This window comes from Podarcis vaucheri (genome assembly GCF_965113315.1).
Source record: "Podarcis vaucheri genome assembly, chromosome: 6".
NCBI classification, from domain to species: Eukaryota; Metazoa; Chordata; class Lepidosauria; order Squamata; family Lacertidae; genus Podarcis; species Podarcis vaucheri.
Window position 1 is genome coordinate 9,985,774 of NC_138764.1, and position 23,895 is coordinate 10,009,668.

General features: G+C 45.7%; 1 protein-coding gene and 1 long non-coding RNA gene across 9 annotated transcripts in view; one reads left to right on the forward strand and one right to left on the reverse strand.

Annotated features, from left to right (window-relative positions):
* The window catches only part of RASAL2 (RAS protein activator like 2), a 236,858-nt gene that overhangs the window by 98,222 nt on the left and 114,741 nt on the right, over window positions 1–23,895 (forward strand). For all 8 annotated transcript variants that reach the window (XM_082229010.1, XM_082229011.1, XM_082229012.1 and 5 more), the window contains exon 3: window positions 10,750–10,876. In XM_082229010.1, coding sequence (XP_082085136.1) covers window positions 10,750–10,876 — 127 coding nt within the window. The remainder of the gene's footprint in view (window positions 1–10,749; window positions 10,877–23,895) is intronic.
* LOC309535753 lies at window positions 1,465–7,217 on the reverse strand. The gene is made up of 2 exons (XR_014221385.1): window positions 6,628–7,217; window positions 1,465–1,753 (listed from the first exon to the last, which is right to left on the reverse strand). It is a non-coding gene; the product is annotated as an uncharacterized lncRNA (long non-coding RNA).

Sequence of the window (23,895 nt, forward strand, 5' to 3'; positions counted from 1 at the left end):
CATTGATCAGCAGCAGTATCACTCTCTCAGCAGGCTACACAAGGATACAGAATCCTTGTGTAAGCAGTACTGCTGTGCAAGGATATTTGGACTGGGCAGAAGGAGAAAAGTGTCCGTATGGTTTCTGCCTCTCCGCGGTGTCTGTATTTAGCATAATGGTTTGGACGGCTGCACCTGCAGTTCCCCGTAACATCACACTCTCCCTGTTTCCCTGATTCATAGAAAATCTCAAATGTAAGGGCTAAACATTGCAGTTCAAGAAGTAAAAAGATGGGAGTTTTTAGCGGGCTCAGAGACTGCTAAACAGAACCATCTGCATTTGATCCTGTATTGTGTTCTAGTCTAATTAAGCACTTTTCCATCTTCGTTTGCTTTAAGAATTCTTTGCACACTGAGTGTTCAGAAGATAATTTTGGGTCATGTTCTCGGCTGCATTTGGCATAACAGTGGACATCTGTTGGACTTCACTACTGTCATTCATGAATTGTTGGTACCTAAAATGTTTCCAGTGTCTCCCTGGACTTTTCAGTATGCAAGGGTAGATGGGTAATCATGTACAAACCCCTTTTAGAGGAAATTATCTGATTTTACAGAATAGTCTTATCAAGAAACTGCAATGTTCTTCAAAAAATAATTTTGAAATTCTCAGCTGTGGGTTAGCTAAGTTGTTTGTCGTACTTAAAAGGCCCCAAGTTTTAAACTAGAGGATCATGTATAATTATATGGGAAATATTTGAATGGCTGTCCATGTTGTCTGGGAGCCCTAGCCTTCAGAACTGGTTTGTCAGTTGATCAGCTATCACAAATGAATCTCTTTTTTTAAAGTCAGAAGTTTAAACAGCAAAATAAGAATCTATTTATTGTCGAGGCAAAATTTGCAAGAGGCGTTAAAACTTTCCTATTTTGAGTTACATCATATTGTCATTGACACAGATGCAAAGTAAGAACAGAAAGTCTGGCAAAATCCAGAAAAAAAGAAAAAGGAAGGAAGAAAGAAAGAGATCGTGGAGGTTTCTTTATGACTCTCATTTACAGGGGCATGGCCGCTTTTCAAAAAGAATATCATTACATTTTCACTTAAAATATCCCAAGAAAAAATGACCACAAGAGTTGTTGCCTTAAGTAAATCAGAGAAAATATTCAACTTGAAAAACATTTTTAACTTCCTTCAGAAGGAATAGGTTTATGTCATGTCATGTCTGGTTTCCTTTTTTTTTTTTTAAAGCACTATGACCTGCTTGACCTGGGACTCAATTATACAGCTGCAAATAAAACATTTTAAGTGTGTTTAAAGTGCAATATATAATGTGACTCTAGATGGTGATGGTGAGCCTTATGGAAAATGCAATGCATTTTTAAAAAGCGCTTTAAAAAAATGTTCAGAACATTTTTTATATGCGTGTAGATTCCACCCTGGTTCCAAATACGGGGGGGGGGGGTGTCACAGTATTGTATTAAAACATGGAAGGTGTATGTCCTTTAATGTGTCTAAGCAATTCAAGGAGATGCGACATTGAATGAAAACAGTACACTTTATCAAATCTATTTGAAACACCTGCTTCCAGTTTTTAGTTTTGTCCAGCAATAAATTTTCCTTGCTGTTGGGGTTCACTGGATGTCTGCATCCCAACAGGTGACAGGATCATGGCAAACCAGCCCTTGGAATCAAGTTGTCCATCAGGCGGGGCTAAGTTGAGCAAAGTGGGTTCCCTGGGGTACAGGTGGTTGCAGCCAGTGGCATATCCTTGGGCTCCTTTGGGGGAAAGAAGAGTGGGATATAAATCAAATGACCAAGCAGCGTAAGTTGGAAATCACCCCAAAACCATGTTGGTATTATGAAGCACGAGCCTTTCAGAGACGGAGTTGAGATGGGTGGGAGCAGGCAGAGATGATGATTCCTATTGTAGTACGAAGCAGTTAAACACGGAGAAACTTTTATTTGAATCCATTCTTTCGTTTCACCAGAATTCTGTTCCTCCTCTTTTGCGCTCAAAGCTACAGGCAATGTGCATGTTTTTATAGCTGTGTAAAACGGCCTCCATTCACATCACCTCTAATGTCCAGTGATCGTCCTGTGCACGTTGCTGTTTCCTTGCATTTATGGGTGTTTGAAAAATCTGTGCAGCAGTATCAAAATGAATTTTTTCACATCTATCAATATTTATGAATAAAGGCGAGTTGAATGGCTCCAGTGTATTTCAGCAGATGAAAAGAAGCTGAGCTTGATGGCTGAATGTTTTCGCATGTTGTTAGATGGAGCAGTGCTTCCAGATCTGTTTGTAGTCCTCTTTGGGGTCATCTGTAGAGGTTAACTATATACTTTGTGACAGCTGTTTGCTAATTCTACAGTTGTGATGAGGTGTTACTGACACAGATTGCTCAGAGCGGTTGCAAATGCTGTTACTCTAAATTATAAATCTATTGTATGTGCAGGAAGGAGAGGGAGAAGACAGTATTATGGTGATTTGATCCGCAGGGATTCACTGGGTGCATTATTCATAGGTGTTAAAGAACCTACATCTAAGCAAGTGCTTGTAGCATTTTAACATCATCATGATTTCTGGGTGTTACATTCTTTCAGAGGAGCAATGGCCTTCTCCATCCATTGCAGCAAAAAACAACAAAATCCCACTTTGCATGTAATGCTAAACCAACCACAACTTAGTGCAAACAAGCAAAAGTGTGGACTTCCAAAGAGGAGATTGTGGCCAGTTAGTTCCATCTCCAGTTGTTTTTTCGTTGAGCTGAGCTAGGCCATAGTTTGGCTTAGTGTGTCGTCTGAACCCAGGCTCCTGATTTAGCTCTCTCCAGACAAACCACAAACAGTAAACCATAGGATAAACCTTGCTTGTGAATTGTCTGGGCAGAGCTAAATCACAAGCCCAAATACAGATGACACACTCAGTCAAACCGTGACCTAGCTTTTATGGAGGGATGAGGAACCATTGCCCCTCCAGATATTGTCGTTTAGTCCTGTCCAACTCTTCGTGACCCCATGGACCAGAGCACGGCAGGCACTCCTGTCTTCCACTGCCTCCTGCAGTTTGGTCAAACTCATGCTGGTAGCTTCGAGAACACTGTCCAACCATCTCATCCTCTGTCATCCCCTTTGCCTTGTGCCCTCCATCTTTCCCAGCATCAGGGTCTTTTCCAGGGAGTCTTTTCTTCTCATTAGGTGGCCAAAGTATTGGAGCCTCAGCTTTAGGATCTGTCCTTCCAGTGAGCACTCAGGGCTGATTTCCTTCAGAATGGAGAGGTTTGATCTTCTTGGCTTTCCAGATCTCCTTGGCTTTCCAGATCTTCTTGGCTTTCCAGATGTTTCTTGGCTTTCCAGAAGTTGCTGAGCTACATTTCCCATCATCCTTGGCCATTGGCTGTGGCAGCTGGGGCTGATGGGAGGAGTTGTTCAGCAACAACTGGAAAACCAAAGGTTTTCCACCCTTGTCTTGCAGCAATGCTAGGAAACGTCTAGCCTGCAGCCAGCCTTGGCCAGCCAGGGGCTCGTTGCCCCAGGAAGCCATATTTCCCAAGCCATGTTACCTGTCAATCAACTGATTGCTTTATCGACAGCAGGTACCTATTCCCAGCTTGACAGTTGATGGATTGGAGTTAAATTCTGCTCAGTTTGTCTGTGCACACCTGTATCCTACTGAGAATAGGCACACACCACCAAAGGAAGCAGCCCCCAGATGTTGTCTAGGCAACTGAAAGCAAAGGCTGCTCTTCTCCCCATCTGATACTTGTGAGGAAAGGGCATACTTACTTCGGTTGTGCATGCCTGCCCCCTGCTGGGAACAGGCGTGCGTTGCCAGTGCAGCAGGATTTAACTCCTTTTTGACAGCTGAAGAGTGAAGGTTGAACCCAGCCGGGAACGTGCACCCTCAGCCCCAAGAATAAGCCTGTTTTTAACACACACCCAGGGGAGAGGAGAAATAAGCACTTTGCTAGCCATATGCTCGGCACTTCCACAACCACCTTGTGCTACAGTTCCCAAGCAAGACCACACACATGTAAAATGTGGTGCATCCTGATAAGGATCTGGCCCATGGAGTCAGAAAGCTTCCCCACCCCTGACCTAAAGTATTCAACTGAAGAAAATCCTGCGTTGCCCTTGCTTTCTTGGCAATTCACCTAAAAATGCAAGCACACACACACACACCCCGCCTCCCAAACTTAATCTGGATTTTTTAGGTCAGCTGGTCAATCTAGTAATTACTAGTAAAGTAATTACCATACAGGACTGCAGGTGAGTTGAGAGACTCATAATTTTTAATTACACAGTCTCATGCTGGAAGATAACCACAGCACAATGGCTGAGTCTAAGCCAGGCTTCCTCAACCTCGGCCCTCCAGATGTTTTGGACTACAATTCCCATCATCCCTGACCACTGGTCCTGCTAGCTAGGGATCACGGGAGTTGTAGGCCAAAAACATCTGGAGGGCCAAGGATGAGGAAGCCTGGTCTTAAGCTCAAGAGCTGTGGACTCCCTGGGCTGCCTTAGACAAGCTAACTCTCCCTCAGACCCACTCGCTCTGTGATAAATGTGTAAACCACTGAGTATTCAGAAGTAGCATATAAATGTTAAGGCACTGATTTGCCACTACTGAGTATTTTTCGGTCTACCTTTCAGGCATAGGTAAATGTGATGGGTTGGCATAAGCATGCACATTTTGAACCCACCCACACAGTTTATGGTTGTTCACGGTGATTTCTCACATCACATATTAAACATGAAGTAAATACAGTGGTGCCCTGCAAGACGAACGCCTCGCAAGACGGAAAACCCGCTAGACGAAAGGGTTTTCCGTTTTGGAGGCGCTTCGCAAAACGAATTTCCCTATGGGCTTCCTTCGCAAGACGAAAGGCCATAGGGAAATCTCCGGGACAGCGGGGAAGCGCAGCGCGTCTTCCCCACTGTCCTCGGACCTCCTCCGAAGGCTGGCGGTGGGGCGGAAAGCCCTTCTCCCCGCGCCAGCCTTCGGAAGGCTCCTCCGAAGGCTGGCGGTGGGGAGAAAAGCCCTTCTCCCCCAGCCAACCTTTGGAAGGCTCCTCCGAAGGTTGGCAGTGGGGCGGAAAGCCCTTCTCCCCGCACCAGCCTTCGGAAGGCTCCTCCGAAGGCTGGCGGTGGGGAGAAAAGCCCTTCTCCCCGCACCAGCCTTTGGAAGGCTCCTCCGAAGGCTGGCGGTGGGGAGAAAAGCCCTTCTCCCCGCGCCAGCCTTCGGAAGGCTGCTCCGAAGGCTGGCGGTGGGGCGGAAAGCCCTTCTCCCCGCGCCAGCCTTCGGAAGGCTGCTCCGAAGGCTGGCGGTGGGGCGGAAAGCCCTTCTCCCCGCGCCAGCCTTCGGATGGCTGTCCTGAAGACTTGCGGTGGGAGGAGGGTTTTCCTTCCCACCGCCAACATTCAGAATGCTGTTATGAATGTTGGCGGTGGGGAGGAAAAACCCTCCTCCCACCGCAAGCCCCGGGAACAGAGGAGAAGCGCTGCGCCCCTTCCCCTCTGTTCCCGTACCTGTCCTGAAGGCTTGCGGTGGGGAGAAAAGCCCTTCTCTGCACCGCCAGCCTGGCAAGCGGTTTCCATAGGAACGCATTAATTGATTTTCAATGCATTCCTATGGGAAACCGTGCTTCGCAAGACGAAAAACTCGCAAGAAGAAAAAACTTGCGGAACGAATTAATTTCGTCTTGCAAGGCACCACTGTACAACAAAATCATCTTCTCTCATAACATAGTAGAGATGAGATATGATTATGTTCAGTGTGATGTCTTGTGATCTATATACAAAAAAATAATCTGAGAAAGTTGCCTAACCACAGAGATGCTCATCCTTCCTACAAGCGGGAGAGGGGGAAAGTGCATTTTTAAGTGGGCAGAATTGTGAATATAATTACATTCAAAACAATTATTGGGAAGTTTCTTTAAAACTTGAGTGATATAACTGGGTGTTTGTTTCAGCTGCTGTGCCAGAAGGATGTGAATCAGTCCTTTTGTTGGAAGTGCTAGAATCAGCTGAAGACTTTGCTAGCGTATGATAAATTCTTCTGATAAGAACTGAGGTTTATGGGCCTTCCCTGACAACAGGCTTTTATTTTTGTGCAGATGTTACTCAATACTTGCATGAGATCTGAATGCCTCTTTTTGCAAGGTGGCCCTTCTGTTGACAGGGCCTTGCATTATCCCAGCACTCAGACAACAATGACTTATTGTTATGAAAATGCCCTTTCTACCAACACCCTGCTCATAGCTAGTTGTTGCTGTACAGCAGGCATGTCCAGCTCCCAAGAGACTGCGATCTACTCACAGTGTAAAAATAATGACAGTGATCTACCCATTGTCATTGGAGGATTGACCAGAGCTTTTTTTCGGGAGCCAAAGTTGTTCAGCTTTTTTTTTTGTGGGGTTGAGTAGCAGGGCGTCCCAGGATCGACCCAGTAGATCGCGATCAAGCTGTTGGACATGCCTGCTATACAGCAAGTAAATATGGTACTTGCATTGAGTAATGGGTGTGACTGGAACCTATTGGATAGTGTCCATTACATCACTGTTATTACAAGTTGTTCTCCTCCCCCCCTTTACATCCCTCCCATTTGGAATCCTTTAAGAAAAAATTGCTAATTCTGTTCTTTAACTTACCATATTTAGAGACTGGGGACTGTATGTTCCTCTTCAATTTTCTGCTTGGCACTAGATCAGTCTGTTTGTTTTTTATTTATGTACACAACTACAGCAGCTCAGATTTTGTTAGCCCAAAAGTGGAAGGTGAGAGAGCTTCCTAAGAAGGAAGAATGGCAGCTTCAAATGATAGAATCTGCAGGCCTAACTAACAGAATAAGAGAGCAAGAAGATCAAATATATAAAGAGGAGTGGATTTTGTGTGTGGAATATTTGGAAAATAATTGTAAGCAAGTGAAAACACTAGCAGGATTAAGGTAAATTCAGCAATAGAGTGGACCTTCTGGATATGAACTTAATTCGTCCCGGGGGTCCGTACTTACCCCAAAAATTCCATATCCAGAGGCGCCACTTCTGCGCACACGCACGGTGCGTTAGAGCACTTCTGCACACACACAAAGCACTTCAGCGCACGCATGCGCGGCAAAAGCCGGAAGTATACACTTGCAGGTTTGCCGTGTTCGCAATCCGAATTTACGTTACCCGAAGGTAACATAACCTGAGGTACCACTGTATAACATATAATAAAGAGATATAACGGGGGGACTAAATTAAATGGATTTTTTGTTAGAATATGCAGAAATTATGGGGAAATTCAAAGAACCATGGAAGGGGAAGGGGGGAAGTTGATGAATGTACAATTATAATGATTGGATATTCAGTGATGGAAATGTATATTTGAAAATTTCAATAAAAATCAATTTTAAAAAATAGATCAGTCTGTTATGTTGGCATTCTGCCCTTTCTACAAGAAGCTCAGAGCAGGAATTAAACTCATGTCACTATGAGATAGGATTGGCTTGGAGACTAACTTGCCCTGAAGCTCCAGAGCAGGATCTTGAATCTCCCATCTGCCATATCTCATCCCTGCACTCTAGCACATTATATCATACCGGCAATAAAACTAGCACTAAGTGTAGTTCTAAAGGTAAGATCTGACTATTTCGGCCACCTAGAAAGAGCATACCACTTACGAACCAGGGAATCCTGAAAAGGAGTTGATATATGGTGCTGATAATTCAAGGTTGCAGGTTTAATCCCCTATGGGACAACTGCATATTCATGCATTTAAGGGATGGGACCAGATGATCCTCAGGGTCCCTTTTAACTCTACAATTCTATGCTTTATCTAAACCATTTGCCGAGGATTTCTCACTTGGGGAATTACCATATTTTTTGCTCTATAAGACTCACTTTTCCCTTCTAAAATGTAAGGGGAAATGTGTGTGCGTCTTATGGAGTGAATGCAGGCTGCGCAGCTATTCCAGAAGCCAGAACAGCAAGAGGGATTGCTGCTTTCACTGCGCAGTGATCCTTCTTGCTGTTCTGGCTTCTGAGAGTCAGAATATTTTTTTTCTTGTTTTCCTCCTCCAAAAACTAGGTGCGTCTTGTGGTCTGGTGCGTCTTATAGAGCAAAAAATACAGTACTTCTGGCACATATAGCCAAAGCAAACTTACCTGTAGATCAGAATAGCAGAAAGGCCAGTTCTCTTCTCAAAACACGCGTGGCTGTTCTATGGCCAAGTTATTCCCCTTTCCAGCCAAATTATCCCTCTTTGTTTCCCATCAGCATGTTACAAAAAGACTCGGACCACTCTTCTTTCATCAGCTTCGAGAAGGTTGGCAGTTAAAAACTTAGGTCACTAGAGAGGAATAGGTAAGAGGGGGTTATTGGTAAGCTATAAGCCATACGGGGTTCACTGGACATCCAGTTACTATTCAGATATGTAAGAGGACAATGGACTTCTGCATTAAATTTTCCGGAGGGAGCGTAAAGCATGCTCTGGCCAAGCCCCATCTTCCACCAGCCCTGCTCCATACCCTCCTTGAGTGCTTTTGCCTGGCTTGGCTATGTCCTTAAGGAGTGTGATAATGTCAGGGGTAGGTGGGTGTTTGTGGGTGTGGACCTTTTTTGTCTGCTGGAACGTGGTCTCCTGTGGAAAGGCAAGGGTTTTGCATCCTTTGCTCCACCTACTTTTCCTCTGGTCACGCCCATGATAGATGTCAACCGTCCCTTATTTGGTGGGAAAGTCCCTTATCCTAGCGCTGTGTGCCGCTGCTGTCCCTTATTGATGATGTCCCTTAAATTTCCCGGGTTTCAAAGGAAGCAGCTCCTCTCCCTCCCTCCCTGCCAGCCAGGGAGGAGGGAGGCTCCAACTGTGTTGCTTGGCTGCATTGCTCACCCAATAAGAAGTCTAAGAACAACTGGGGGGTGGAGCTTGCATGCCTTGTGCCAATCAAATCGGCCGCATTGCCTGGGGACTCGCCTTTGCTCAGCGCTTCCCAGCGGAGAGGTGACGGTGGTTTCCCTTGCTGCATCCCCTTTGCCTGGCTGCTGCACTGTGGGAACCACCGCTTGAGGCTTCGTTTGGCTGCTGGCTGGGCTTTCTGCCTTTGGCTTGGAGGGGCTCAGAAGTTGAACATACCTGTGCTCGCAAAATCCCTTATTTTGGCTGCTGATCCCTTATTTTCAAGGCTGCTGGTCCCTTATTTTCAAATCTGTAAGTTGACAGCTATGACACCCATGTTTGGCTCAGGCTCTACCCACCTTGAAGCTTCTCTTGGGCTGAGAAAGGTTTCCCACACCGGGCATAAAGAGGTGGATGCCTCATCCATGTAATACTTAAAAAGAAACTTTACAAATGAAAAAGGAATCTAGCCAATAACTTTCAAAAATATTGAGAACATACACAAATATGAGAAATTTTATATATCTCTCTAGATGTGTCTGGATAGAGAGATAGTCTGCTGCGTTCTAGCCATATCTTAAAAGGTAATTGCAGACACAGTCATGAGAGTGTTCAGCTGGAAAGGAAATATCAGCAAAAACTCGCAAGTGCAGGGGATGAATAATTGACAGGGCCAAGTAGAATTTGTGCGCTGGGCAACCAGAACTGCTCCATCAGCTGGCTTGGAGCTTTTTGGAGGGTGAAGTCTCCCTTCTTGAAAACAGAAACTTAGGAGCAAGGCATGCTTATGCTGACAATAGAGGATTGATGAGAAGGAAGAGGGGCAAGCAGGGATACTGCATAATTTAGGCGTGCCACTCCTGGTTTATGACCTTGCAGATCTTGGTTTTACAAATACTTGGCCCAATGAAATTTGCTGTCCAAATCTTTCTTAGTGCATTGCATGATTTGTTCCAATGCCTAAAGGAGGAAGAGTGGACTTTTTTTTTTTATCCCTCCCCCAAACTGAGTCCGTAGACACATAACTATGCTTGTAGGACTCTGTGACTGAGGAACTGGAGAACAATCATGGGAGCTGGGCAGAAAGCGGAGCTGAAAGTGTGAATTTCAGTTAGGAAAACTGCAACTAATGTGAGAGAACATGTAACATACTAAATCCATACATGTCAACATATTGGTGGTGGTTGTGTGCCCCTGGCTGAGCATCTGTCCCCATTTCCCACCCACCCAAAATTACGATATGCCTGTTGCAACGTCTTTCTCTGCTTTCACTCTAGCTCTTTGTTAGCAGAAAGTACACTTGGGGCAATTTATAACTGTCACAAAAGAGACCATCCCTTGGTCAGAGAGACAAGGTCCCAGATTTCATCCCTGGCACTGGGATGCTTTGACCCACAGAGTGGCTTACACCTGCCTATCTCATTTTTTAATATATTCAGTTTCATAGCGGGAGCGCGGGGAACCCTGGGGGCATTGGAGAAAGTTGGGAGAGTTTTTCGAGACACAGTTGGAAACGATAACTTGATGCATTGCACATCTGACAAAGTGAACTTTGCTCCACAAAAGTTTGTGCTGTGATAAAATCTATTAGTCTTTATGCTGCCCCAATTCCCTTTTTGTTTTTGCTGCAACAGAGAAATACAGGATTTCTTTGGACCTTTAAACTGCATTGTCTGTGGAATTGTGATGCTTGCTTCCTTTTGCCATGCATGGTTTCAAATAAAAAACTAGATTGCAGATGTGTCCAGATATCATCTAAATAGCGCTCAGTTTTGCCAACCAGTGCTATGGAATTTAGGCATTAATTCTGGGCAGGAAAAGTTCTTGATTGCTTCCAGCAATTTATGTTGAAAACAAGAAATTTATAACCTGCCTGTGTCTTTTTCATGTGCAGATGGCTGTGGAAGGAGGGCAGGAACAGGCATCAGAGCCTTCCAAAGGGCGTTGCCTGCGGCGCACCGTGAGTGTTCCTTCGGAGGGTCAATTTCCTGACTATCCACCAGAGGGAGCTACTAAGCTTGGTAAGCTATACGAGTAGAACAAGCAATGTAGCTTTCGAAGCTAAATTTCCATGAGAAACTGTATTCCATTGCAGAGTACTATAATCTTCCTGTTTGAACAGACAGCACTGGAGGAGTGTTCCAGTGAAGACCACATAGCAATGACACTGTCGGTTAATGTTGGGCAGCTCAATAATTCCAAAGTGTTCGTATTTATCTAAATCCACGAAGTTTCTCTTACGTTATCCAGCGCCGACACAACCGTTTGCTCCTGAAGGTGCTGAAGAATCCTGGAATTTAAAACTGTTCATCCCAATAGCACGGTATCTTCCATGGGCGGTTTAAAGTGACTCCAACTACTTGTGTGTGCTGCCTAGTTTTGTTTTCATTTTTATTTCAGCCCTTGGCGCTTGCAAGTAATAAACCGAAACCTGTGCTTTGTTCTGAGATTTCCACTGTTTTGTCATAGCACCCTCCACTCAGTTTAACATAAAAAGTTTTAATAAGAGTCTATTGGAAACCAGCTTATGAAAAATCATACTTTTTTCTGCGGGGGGGCTGTCCCCCTTGAGAAGCGCTGAAGGGAATGGGGAGAGCTAGGAAGCAAGAGCTTGGTGTAGCCAGAAGTCCCCAAGGCTTGTCGCAAGCATCTCATTCTCTCTGTCTTTGGCTTGGGAGTTGGTGTCTTAAGTACCAGAGCTCTGGCTTCAAGCACCATATATAATAATAATAAATAACAATATTTTTTTATTTATACCCTGCCCTTCCCGGTTCAGAATACCAGGCTCAGGGCGGCTAACAACAAATTTAAAACACTTAATTGATGCAACAAAAAACAGCATAAAATACAGTATAAAACGTGAATAATAAATTTAGAATTCAAAAGTCAATTTAGGGGGGAAATCCATCCAATAAACATTAGGTGATCACCAGGGCTAGCTGGCTAAATTAGTCCTATTTGAGCCAGCAAGGAGACCAGGGGAGAATTAGCTGTGGGATCCCAGAGCGGGTAATCTTCATAAAAAGGGGAGGGGGAGGGAAGGAAGGGGAATAAAAGATCAGGCTAAGTTCAAATTGAAAGATGGGCGGAATAGCTCTGTCTTGCAGGCCCTGCGGAAGGAAGTTAAAACCTTCAGGGCTCTGGTCTCATGGGAAAGAGCATTCCACCAGGTCGGAGCCATCACTGAGAAGGCTCTGGCTCTGGTGGAGGATAATATGACTTCCTTAGGGCCCGGGACCTCTAAACTATGATTATTCATGGACCTTAAGGTCCTCTGCGGGGCATACCAGGAGAGGCAGTCCTGTAAATATGATAAACCCTGTTTTATCATTGGTGAGCCAAACTTGACATGATGGAAGGGGTCATGGCTGACTTCTTCATTTCTCATGCCTGTGTTCATTCATTGCCTACAGACAAGGGCCGAATGGAACGCAGTGGTTGGGGGGGGGGGAACGGCAGTTGCATTTGTTTGTTCCCATGTTTGCCCCATTTATGTACAGAGTGAGCAGACCTCTGTTTTTTAGCAGCACGTTTTGTGCCTGGGTGAGGGGAGATCTATCCCAGAAGCATGCCCTGAAAGACAAGGTAAAGGGACCCATGACCATTAGGTCCAGTTGAGCGTGCATCTGGGGATGCGACGCTCACCTCGCTTTATTGGCCGAGGGAGCTGGCGTACAGCTTCCAGGTCATGTGGCCAGCATGACTAAGCCGCTTCTGGCGAACCAGAGCAGCACACGGAAACGCCGGTTACCTTCCCGCCAGAGTGGTCCTATTTATCTACTTACACTTTGACGTGCTTTTGGACTGCTAGGTTGGCAGGAGCAGGGACCGAGCAACGGGAGCTCACTCCGTCACGGGGATTCGAACCGCCGACCTTCTGATCGGCAAGCCCTAGGCTCTGTGGTTTAACCACAGACACACCAAAGACAAGGTAGTCAGTTGTTAAATAAATAAAGCAACAAACCTAATCTGCCCCCTCCTGTGCCTTACCTTGCCACCCTCTATTGCTTTGTGTACTTTTCTCCTTGGTGATACGCTTGTCCAAAGCAATATATAAGCTGGGCTGGCATGAGAAGTACCCGAATATAATGGCAGAGGAGGACACACTTTTTGAGTTTAAATATCAGGTGCCACCACTGGCTGTGTCAACAGGGCAGGGACAAAGGCATTGTCCTTTGTGTCTTGTTTGGCCCTTGGAGGCTGGTCACCTAAGAGAGGCCTCTCACCTGTTAGAGACAGGTGTATATATGCCATACCTGTATGGTCTGCCTCTGGCTTCTCACACGAGGACTCTTTGTTGCTCTTTCTGAGAGTACTTTGCTGAAATGACATCACTGAGTGACTCACTTGAAAAGAGCTCAAATATATATATTTAAAGGACACTCTGATCTTTTGGCAGCAGCATAGATATTAGTGACTTCCTGTTGACGGGAAGAAAGCATCAGAGGTTGTTTGTCAGTTTTGCTCTTCCATCTTTAATCAGCAAATTATGTGGCTAACAAACTGTACTTGTGGCTTAGTGATTAGCATTTTGCAGCTACAGTCATAATGACACTATTTCTGAAGCACCTGCCTTGTGTTTCTCAACAAGGTGCTGATCTCGGAGCATTTGCAGAGACGTAAGTAGGTATTGTTAGGAGAAAGAAATGCTGTCTTGGCTTTTAAAGGAGATGGGAAATGACAAGAGGTACAACAATTAACATGCGAGACACATTGCGAAACTGACAAATGAAATTAGGATTCAAGGGCATTTGATTCTACCTCTTCTACCTCACAAATTAGTTGATTGAAATGGAGGGTGGGCAGCCATTGTTCTCAGTGAATTGTACCCAAAGCATAAAAAGGTAAAGGTAAAGGGACCCCTGACCATTAGGTCCAGTCGCGGACGACTCTGGGGTTGTGGTGCTCATCTCGCTTTAGTGGCCAAGGGAGCCGGCGTACAGCTTCCGGGTCATGTGGCTAGCAGGACTAAGCCGCTTCTGGCAAACCAGAGCAGCGCATGGAAGCGCCGTTTACCTTCCTGCCGGAGTGGTACCTATTTATCTACTTGCACTTTGACGTACTTTCGAACTGCTAGGTTGGCAGGAGCAGGGGCCGAGCAACGGGAGCTCACCCCGTTGCAGGGATTCGAACTGCCGACCTTCTGATTGGCAAGTTCTAGGCTCTGTGGTTTAACCCACAGCGCCACCCGCGTCCCTACCCAAAGCATACCAGGAGACATTTATATTTCTATAGCCCATGGATTCCAAGGGCAATGTAACCTGCCTAAAGGCTGAATGAATGCCGTCCTAAGAACTTTAACCTCCTTGCCCATTTTGTTAATGTGTGCAACCAAAGTGAGGGAAAGCCCACTGGCATGACGGGATAGTCCATATTTTCTGCAGCATATTTTGTATGGAGTATATTGGGGCTCACCAACTTTCTTAGAAATTTTTTTGGGGGGCACCTATTGTGGACACCACCACAAAATGGCCACCATGGGATCATGGCTTAATGCAGTGTTTCCCAACCTTTTTTGGGCAAAGGCACACTTGTTTCATGAAAAAAATCTCGAGGCACACCACCATGCCAGATGGGGAAAGGTCACTTTTTACTTATGTAAAAATAAAATAAAAAAATAGTAACAGCATAGAAGGTAATGGTTAGGCTAGCATCCCTCTTCCAAATATGCTAGGTTTTTATTTGCAGGGACTGTTCTACATGGGAAAGCATTCAGCACTGTCATTCTGCCATCTGAATTGGTACTATTCTGGGTCAACTTACTCTGCTGCATGTGTAGATGAAAATGGCACCAAGTGTGGGGGAGGGGGCAGAACAGGTTTCAGATACAGGATATTAAGCATACACGTACTTCAGATTGAACTGGTTGCTTGCTTTGCAAGTTTTCATTTCCCAAATGACTGCCTTGGCAAGCGCAATACCTACCGGGCTCAACGCCGGTCTCGCGCTGCCGCTTCCCGCACTCTCAAGGACCCGGGAGGAGGAAGGCGTGAAGGGAATCCCGAAGGCGCGAAAACCTCGTGCATGCGCAGGCCTTCCGCCTGCGACAGCCCAGTAGGCCGGCCGAAGCGAGCGGCGATGGGATGTGGGAGGGAGCTCGCTCGCCGCCCCGCGTGTGCCTATGTGGGGCACGTTACAGCCCCGTGACGTCAGCGCCACGCAGGCAGCCAGGCAGGCAGACGGCGAGAGCCCTGCGCTGGGCGGCCTCTCCTCGCCGCCGCCGCCCCGCCTCTCGCCGCCCGACTCGCCCACCTCCCTCCCACGGCACACCAGGCAACGTCGGTTGGGAAACACTGGCTTAATGAAAAAGAACAAGTAACTTGCTCAATAACTTGAGGTGGATGTGGGGATGTGGGGAACTGAGCGCAAAACACTCTTTTAATCCCATCTTTTTCTACCGCAAACTGTAATTCCATTTCAAAGAATGCAAATATTGCCCAAGAAAATGAAAGGCACCCAGTTCTGCTCTGGCTCTGGCGTCTCCCTTTCCTATTCCCCCTTCTGTGCTTTCCTTTTAGCCCAACACTAGCCCTATTTTCTGCCCTCCTCCCATAGTTCTGGCTTCTTCTACCTTTCCGGCCTCCTCTTCCATGACTTCTCTTTTCAACCCCCTTCCTCCCACTCTGCTGCGCTTGCTATACTAACACAGCTTAACCACCACCCACCTTTCTTCCTTTTCCCCCAACCAATCCAAAAGCCTGCTGCCATCTAATCAGATGGAAGCAGACATGTGCAAAAGAGGCTCTAGCAAGGACCTACAAGTGACTGGAGGAACTGCGCTGGGAGGCCATTTTAAAGGGGTGGGTGGTTTTTTTTGTTGTTGTTTTTTGCTGATTTGGTGCAGAGGGGAGAAATAGCCTAATGAGCACCAGGGCAGCTCTTTAGCAGATGCCCTGGCATTTGTGCGCACTGCATTGGAAACCCAGGACTATACGGTGGTACCTCGGGTTAAGAACTTAATTCGTTCTGGAGGTCCGTTCTTAACCTGAAACTGTTCTTAACCTGAGGTACCACTTTAGCTAATGGGGTTTGCTGTGCCGCCACCACATGATTTCTGTTCTCATCCTGAGGTAAAGTTCTTAACCTGAGGTACTATTTCTGGGTTAGCGGAGTCTGTAACCTGAAGCGTCTGTAACCTGAAGTGTCTGTAACTCGAGGTACCACTGTGCAATGCATTGCAGGGCAACTAATACAGTGGTACCTCGGTTTACGAACTTAATCCATTCCTGAAGTCCGTTCTTAAACCGAATCCGTTCTTAAACCGAGGTGCACTTTCCCTAATGAAGCTTTCCGTCGCCGGTGCCCTTCCACCATTCGGATTCCATTCTTAGACCAAGGTAAAGTTCATAAACCGGGACACTACTTTGGGTTTTGCAGAGTTCGTAAACCGGATAGTTCGTAAGCAGGACTGTTCTTAAACCGAGGTACCACTGTATATCAGATATTTTAAAGGGACTAGGTTTTGTAGGCAGCACTGCGACAGTGCAAGAATGGAAAGAACAGAACACATCTCTGGAAAATAAAAGATTGTGAACGATGGCTGAAATATATAGCTTTGAATTATGCTCACTCTTTTTCCGATATCTTCAGTGTATCTGAAGAAGTGTGCATGCACACGAAAGCTCATACCAAGAACTAACTTAGTTGGTCTTTAAGGTGCTACTGGAAAGAATTTTTTTATTTTGACTATGGCAGACCAACACGGCTACCTATCTTTTTCCGATAGTTTAGTTAGTTTAGGATTGCTTATTTGGGAGAATCTCCTTGTTTGAAGGGCATGCTTCGCAGTGAGCTGAATACTTAAGTGCCCCCCTTAAAGATGACAATGAGAGCTGATCCCGGGGAAGGAGAGCGTTGGAGCTGGACGTGACTGAAGCGAAAAGGAGAAACAGATGGCAGCCAGCAGCATGTGCTAACAGCAACAGCTGCACCCAAAATAGCTTTGGAATGGACACCAAATGCTGAAAGCACAAGAGGATAGACCAAATTGCTAGGATAGAGACTGTAATGCAGAATTTCCAGCACCACCTCCGTATGTGTGCACATACAATCTATATAATTGTCTTATTATATTTTTTGAAGGGTGGTGGCTGAACTTGCTGCTTGGGGATCTTGAGCTAGATTTATTATATACATTATCCCATGTAGTTCAATGGCCCAGCTGTTTCATTTGGAGTCCTGGATTCAAAGCCCCTGTTTAGACGTGAGCGTGGCAGTTTATAAAAGCCTTTTTGAGACGGTAACACTTCAGTGTTGCATGTTAGAATGCTCTGCCAGAATGAACAAAATGTCTCTGAACCTAGAAAGAAAAGGAAGCAGAAAGGCTAAGCTAGAACCCTTTCCATGGCCTGAATTAGAGATCAGACATAAATATGAAACTAATAAAAGAGTATGCTTTCCGTTGATCCATCTCAATAACTGATCACAATATATAAAACTATGCAGGAAATGCACACTCAGACCCCTATATTTAATCCATGACCATAATCAGAAAAATTACCAAATTGCAAACAGTTTGCGTTTGCTTCGTTTGTAGGTAATTATTGCACATCATAGTTACGACTGGGGCCTCTGTGTTCACCACCCTTGCAGCTGTCCCTCATTATTTTAATTACATTTCTAACTTCAAGGGACAAGGATCTGGGACATTCTGATATTCTGGTAATCAATATAGTTCTCTGGTCCTCTTGGGGGGGATCTTGTTACACTTTTTGAACTTGTTCTCCACGTGGAAAGGTTTTGGTTTTTAATCCTGTTGTACATTATGAGGAACTTGTTCAGTATTTGTTGCAAACCACCTTAGAATCATCAAATTGTAGAAAGGGACCCAAGGGTCATCTAGTCCAACCCCACTGCAGTGCAGGAATCCTCCTCACAGCCGTCCTCGGGTGGGATCAAACCACAAACTTTTTGGTTTTAACAGCCAGGCATCCCAACCCATTGTGCCACTGGGGGCTTCTTGTGTGTGTGTCTTGAGAGAAAAAGTGGGGGACATAACTTTTTTATTTTAAAAAAAGGATACTTCCTAATCCACTGATTTCTATAGTAATTAATAGCTTTTTTGAACTAGTCTTTTTAGTATAATAATACTAATAATACTAATACTACTACTACTAATAATAATAATTTATTTATACCCCGCCCATCTGGCTGGGCTTCCCCAGCCACTCTGGGCGGCTTCCAAAAAAATACTAAAACACTGCAATACATCAAACGTTAAAAGCTTCCCTAAACAGGGCTGCCTTCAGATGTCTTCTAAAAGTCTGGTAGTAGTTGTTCTCTTTGACATCTGGTGGGAGGGCGTTCCACAGGGCGGGTGCCACTACCGAGAAGGCCCTCTGCCTGGTTCCCTGTAACTTCGCTTCTCACAATGAGGAACCGCCAAAAGGCCCTCGGTGCTGGACCTCAGTGTCCGGGTAAAACGATGGGGGTGGAGACGCTCCTTCAGGTATACTGGACCGAGGCCGTTTAGGGCTTTAAAAGCCAACACCAACACTTTGAATTGTGCTCAGAAACGTACTGGGAGCCAATGTAGGTCTTTCAAGACCAGTGTTATATGGTCTCGGCGGCCGCTCCCAGTCACCAGTCTGGCTGCCGCGTTCTGGATTAGTTGTAGTTTCCGGGTCACCTTCAAAGGTAGCCCCACATAGAGCGCATTGCAGTAGTCCAAACGGGAGATAACCAGAGCATGCACCACTCTGGCAAGGCAGTCCGCAGGCAGGTAGGGCCTCAGCCTGCGTACCAGGTGGAGTTGGTAGGCAGCTGCCCTGGATACAGAACTGATCTGTGCCTCCATGGACAGCTGTGAGTCCAAAATGACTCCCAGGCTGCGCACCTGGTCCTTCAGGGGCACATTTACCCCATTCAGGACCAGGGAATCCTCCACACCTGCTCGCCTCCTGTCCCCCAAAAACAGTACTTCTGTCTTGTCAGGATTCAACCTCAATCTGTTAGCCGCCATCCAACCTCCAACTGCCTCCAGACACTCGTCTCCCAGCGGCTGCATGTAGATTTACAAGGCCTTCATATTCTGAGTATTCTGTTTTTGAAAATCTATAGGGTTTCTGGGTGGTGTAGTTATCCCCCAGAATCTATCGAAAGTGCAGCTTAGGGGAAATATCTCCCTAATAATGGTTTTGGTTACCAGGAAAGAAATACTGCGCCGTGCTGAAGCTGTAATTAGTAACAACAAAGCCTGCTGTTGCTTCTTTCTCTAATTGGAAAGAAGGCAAAACATGGTTTGGGAGAGTCCCTTGTGCTTTGGAAAGCTGTAATTGTTGCAAATGAGGGAAAGTCAGGCCTGAAATGAGTCCTTGGGAAGAGAAATTAATGACCATGACCTGTTGAGAAGTTTACTTTTTCTGCATCTTTGCATATGCCAGATTTTAGTGTTTGTTCATTAGGGACTATCAGCTCTAGCAAAAGGCAAGGGGAGCGAGAAGAGGCAGTGGGAATCTTCTAAGTGCCTTAAGATTTGTTAACCCAACTGGCACCACGGCTGAATATCCTTTAAAATGAATGAATACTAGATTCTCACACTCCATATAGAGATCTTTTCTTTGGTTAGAGATGTTTTTTTTACTTGTTTCTTATTGATAACGAATGATTTTTATTATTTAGGTTTACAGATCTCAACTCTGCTGTTCTTAATCCAAAATGGTGATTTTCCCCCCACCCAAAGTAACTCTTTGGCTCAGGCATGGCCAAATTTTGCCCTCCAGCTGTTTTGGGACTACAATTCCCACTATCCCTGACCACTGGTCCTGTTAGCTATGGATGATGGGAGTTTAGCTAATGAATCGAATATCCATGGTTGTATCCAGTCATACAGTTGCAAGGCTCTCATTTATTTCGATTAGGCTTACACAGGAGGTATTTCTAGTAGATTGATAATGCTATTTGGATGCCCAAGTCTTGGGCCACTCCTTCTGATGGTAAAATATTTACTTGTGACTTTTGTTGAAGAATTTCTGTCTGGCCAGAGAGCTCTAAATGAAATTGGCTCCCAGACCAAGAGGGGAAGCATCATTGTGAAGTAGAGTCCTATTTTAACATATCTTTATGTCTTCAGCGATGCCTTGTTGTCTGCTGCCCTGCCATAAGGTTGAATAGCTTCTTTTGCCCGATAAAGTACAGTGGTATCTTGGTTTTTGAACAGCTTAGTTCACAAACAACTTGGAACCTGAACGCTGCAAAACCAGAAGTAGGTGTTCCGGTCTTCGAACTTTTTTTCAGAAGCCGAATATGCTCCGTTTTGCATCCCCTTGTTTCCTGTTGCGCTGCTATTTTGCGTCCCCCCATTGTAATTCAAGCCTTTCGTTTCCGTGTTTCCTGTTGCACTGCTAATTTGCGTCCCCCCATTGTAATTCAAGCCTTCCGTTTCCAATTGCAGTGTTCTGAACTGATATTTGGAGCTTATATTTGGTGCTTTTGTTTTTGTTATTTTGCGTTTTTTGTTTTGGGGCTTTTTCAGTTACCGTATTTTTCACCCTATAGGACGCACTTTTCCCCCACCAAAAAAAGAAGGAGAAATGTGTTTTCGTCCTATGGGGCGAATGCAGGCTTTCGCTGAAGCCTGGAGAGCGAGAGGCGTCGGTATGCACCGACCCCTCTCGCTCTCCAGGCTTCAGGAAGCTATCTGCAAGCCTTGGGAGCCTGCCGGGAGTGCCCGCCGGGCTCCCAAGGCTTGTGGGCAGCAGCCTGCAGCCCGAAGCACAGGGCGCGCTGCGGAGCACGCCCCATGCTTCAGGCAGATGTCCGCAAGCCTTGCGCGCCCGGCAGGAGGTCCCGCCAGGCGCACAAGGCTTGGGGCGGCAGCCTGCAGCCCGAAGCACGGGGCGCGCTAGGGAGCACGCCCCCTGCTTCGGGCAGATGTCCGCAAGCCTTGCGGGCGGCAGCCTGTTCTGGAGGCAGGGGTTGGGGGAAGCCGGTGCGTCCTATAGGGCGAAAAATACGGTAATTTGTTTTTGTGACTGTGTGGATCCCAGTTCAGCTACTGATTGATTGATTGATTGATTGACTGTGGAAATGGATAAAAGCCCCCCATCCAAACAATGACTATCATCAGTGCAGGGAAGAAGAAAAAATTACTTTAATTTTTATCATCTACAATACTGTTTTATTTATTTTATATTGCTGTACATCAATTATTGCTTTCATTTTATGGATCAATGGTCTTGTTAGATAGTATAATTCATGTTAAATTGCTGTTTTAGGGGTTGTTTTTAAATGTCTGGAATGGATTGATCCGTTTTGCATTACTTTCTATGTGCCTTGGTTTTGGAACGCTTTGGTTTTGGAACAGACTTCCGGAACAGATTAAGTTTGAGAACCAAGATACCACTGTATTGTTTTGCCCTTGCATCCACATCTCTGTTATAAGTTGGCTGTTCAAGAGCCCTTAACATCTAACAGAGACAGAGGGGGATTTCATTCGGAGAAACAAAGTATTCACACTCTGCTTCCTTCCCTCCCGTTTCTCAGTTGCTCCAGTTAAGGTATCAGGAGTGATTATGTGCATGTGATTTCTTGTTGATTTGCGCTTACCTAAGGACCTAGAACTTGCCGATCAGAAGGTCGGCGGTTCGAATCCCCGCGATGGGGTGAGCTCCCATTGCTCAGTCCCTGCTCCTGCCAACCTAGCAGTTCAAAAGCACATTGAAGTGCAAGTAGATAAATAAGTACCGCTCCGGCAAGAAGGTAAATGGCGTTTCCATGCACTGCTCTGGTTCGCCAGAAGCGGCTTAGTCATGCTGGCCACATGACTCGGAAGCTATACGCCAGCTCCCTCGGCCAATAAAGCGAGATGAGCTCCGCAACCCCAGAGTCATCCGCGACTTACCTATTGGTCAGGGGTCCCTTTACCTTTATCTTTACCTTTAAGGACCCTAGAGGCAGTCACGAAGATTCCTCACCTGACTATGAACAGAATGGGCCCACCCATTAGACAAAGGTAACGCCTTGCCTAGCTGATGGATGGAAAGCAGTGGTGGATCACATTCCTTTTGCCTTCCTGCCATTTCCTTCTGCCTGAGGACCAGCCTGCTTCTGTTTGACCAGCTGACTACCTAGCTGATGGGCTGCCTTTGCCTCTTCCACTGCTACTCGCCAGGCAGCAACAGGTTACTAGGCTTCTAGAAGTGTTGCCGCATCTGTCTGCCATAGCAAGAGCGAAGGATCCTTCCCTGCATTGTTGAGGGAGCTGGGCATGTTTAGCCTGGAGAAGAGGAGGTTAAGGGGTGATATGATAGCCATGTTCAAATATATAAAAGGATGTCACATAGAGGAAGGAGAAAGGTTGTTTTCTGCTGCTCCAGGGAAGCGGACACGGAGCAATGGATCCAAACTACAAGAAAGAAGATTCCACCTAAACATTAGGAAGAACTTCCTGACAGTAAGAGCTGTTTGACAGTGGAATTTGCTGCCAAGGAGTGTGGTGGAGTCTCCTTCGTTGGAGGTCTTTAAGCAGAGGCTTGACAACCATATGTCAGGAGTGCTCTAATGGTGTTTCCTGCTTGGCAGGGGGTTGGACTCGATGGCCCTTGTGGTCTCTTCCAACTCTATGATTCTATGATGACATGGGAGAGCTCCATAGTTTATTATAGCAAAACTGACCAATGTTTGTCACTGCAAAGGTGGCAGTTCCTAGGCACTCTCAAGTCTTCACTCTGAGGAAGAGCCCTTTCTTCTTCAGAGTGAAATGGCTTCACAAGGAGAAGCTGGTGTGCAGAGAGGTGATAGTGACTGGTCTGTCTTGCCTCAAGTGGCAAAATGTCCTGTTTTGGCCCTGACTGTAAGAGAACCCCTAAAATTTGAGAATGTAATCATGGAAGCTGATTGAACAAGCCATTTCTGCCTCATCCCACAAGCATAGAATTGAAAAGTCACTTCCTTTTTATAGAAGGATGCCCTTGGAATAAGGGAGCAGTTGTCCCTCATGTTGATGTGAGTATGATTGAAGTTTGGGACTTATCTGGATGTTCTTAATGTACAGATGTGCTGGCATAAGTCATGTATCTTCCTGAGCTTCCTCAGGAGGTGGATTCTGCAGTGAGTACTGAGGGGGAGACACTGGGCCTGCCACTTCTCTCCCCCCCCCAATGGTTTATCTTTCCTGGACATAAAGTGGTTTCATCCTAATGAATTGCAAACAAGTTATGAAGCTAGTACTTGGTAGTAAATTGGAAGCTTGGTGGGTGGGAGATGAGATATTAGGATTTAATGTGTCTCTTCCTGTCAAGGTCATCACAATACTAGACTTTTCTTGTTGGAATAGAGGTACTAGCTGTTGTGCACATTTTTTAAAAAAATTTTGCAGAAGGAGAGGAAGTGGCAAAGCGTCCTATGAATAGTGCTTGGTATTGAAGCTTCCCTAGATGAATGCAGTATAAAACACAGGCTGTAGAAAAAAATGCTGAATTCTAGTTTAAATTCAGTAGAGATAAGGGACCCCGTGGTTTCTAGGGAAGGCTTCTGCAGGCATATGTTTGTCTAGGGGTGCCATGATGGCAATGGACATTCTCAACAACAGAGGCCCATTTTCAGCTTTTGAAACTTCTAGGGCCAGTACCGATAAGACCAAGCTTGTGTTAATGATTAATTATTAGCAATCGCAATTAAATCCATATTCAATTTTATTAAAAACCAAGGCAATTAAGACTGCAGTTGAAGAATCATGGAATTGTAATGCAGGAATCTCAGCTAGATCATCCATGACAGACAGCTACCCAACCTCTGCTTAAAACCTCCAAGGAAGGAAAGTCCATCACCTCTTGTTTGAGTCTGTTCCACTGCTGAACGGCTCTTACTGTCAGAAAGGTCTTCCTGGTTAATTGGAGTCTCATTTCTTGTAATTTGAAGCCATTGGTTTGGGTCCTACCCATGTGACAGCCCTTTAGATATTTGAAGGTGGCTATCATATCTCTTCTCAGTCCCTCTTTACCAGGCTAAACATATCCAACTCCCTCAACCGCTCCTCATAAAGCTTGGTTTCCAGAACCTTGATCTTCTTGGTTGCCCTCCTCTGCACACGTTCCAGCTT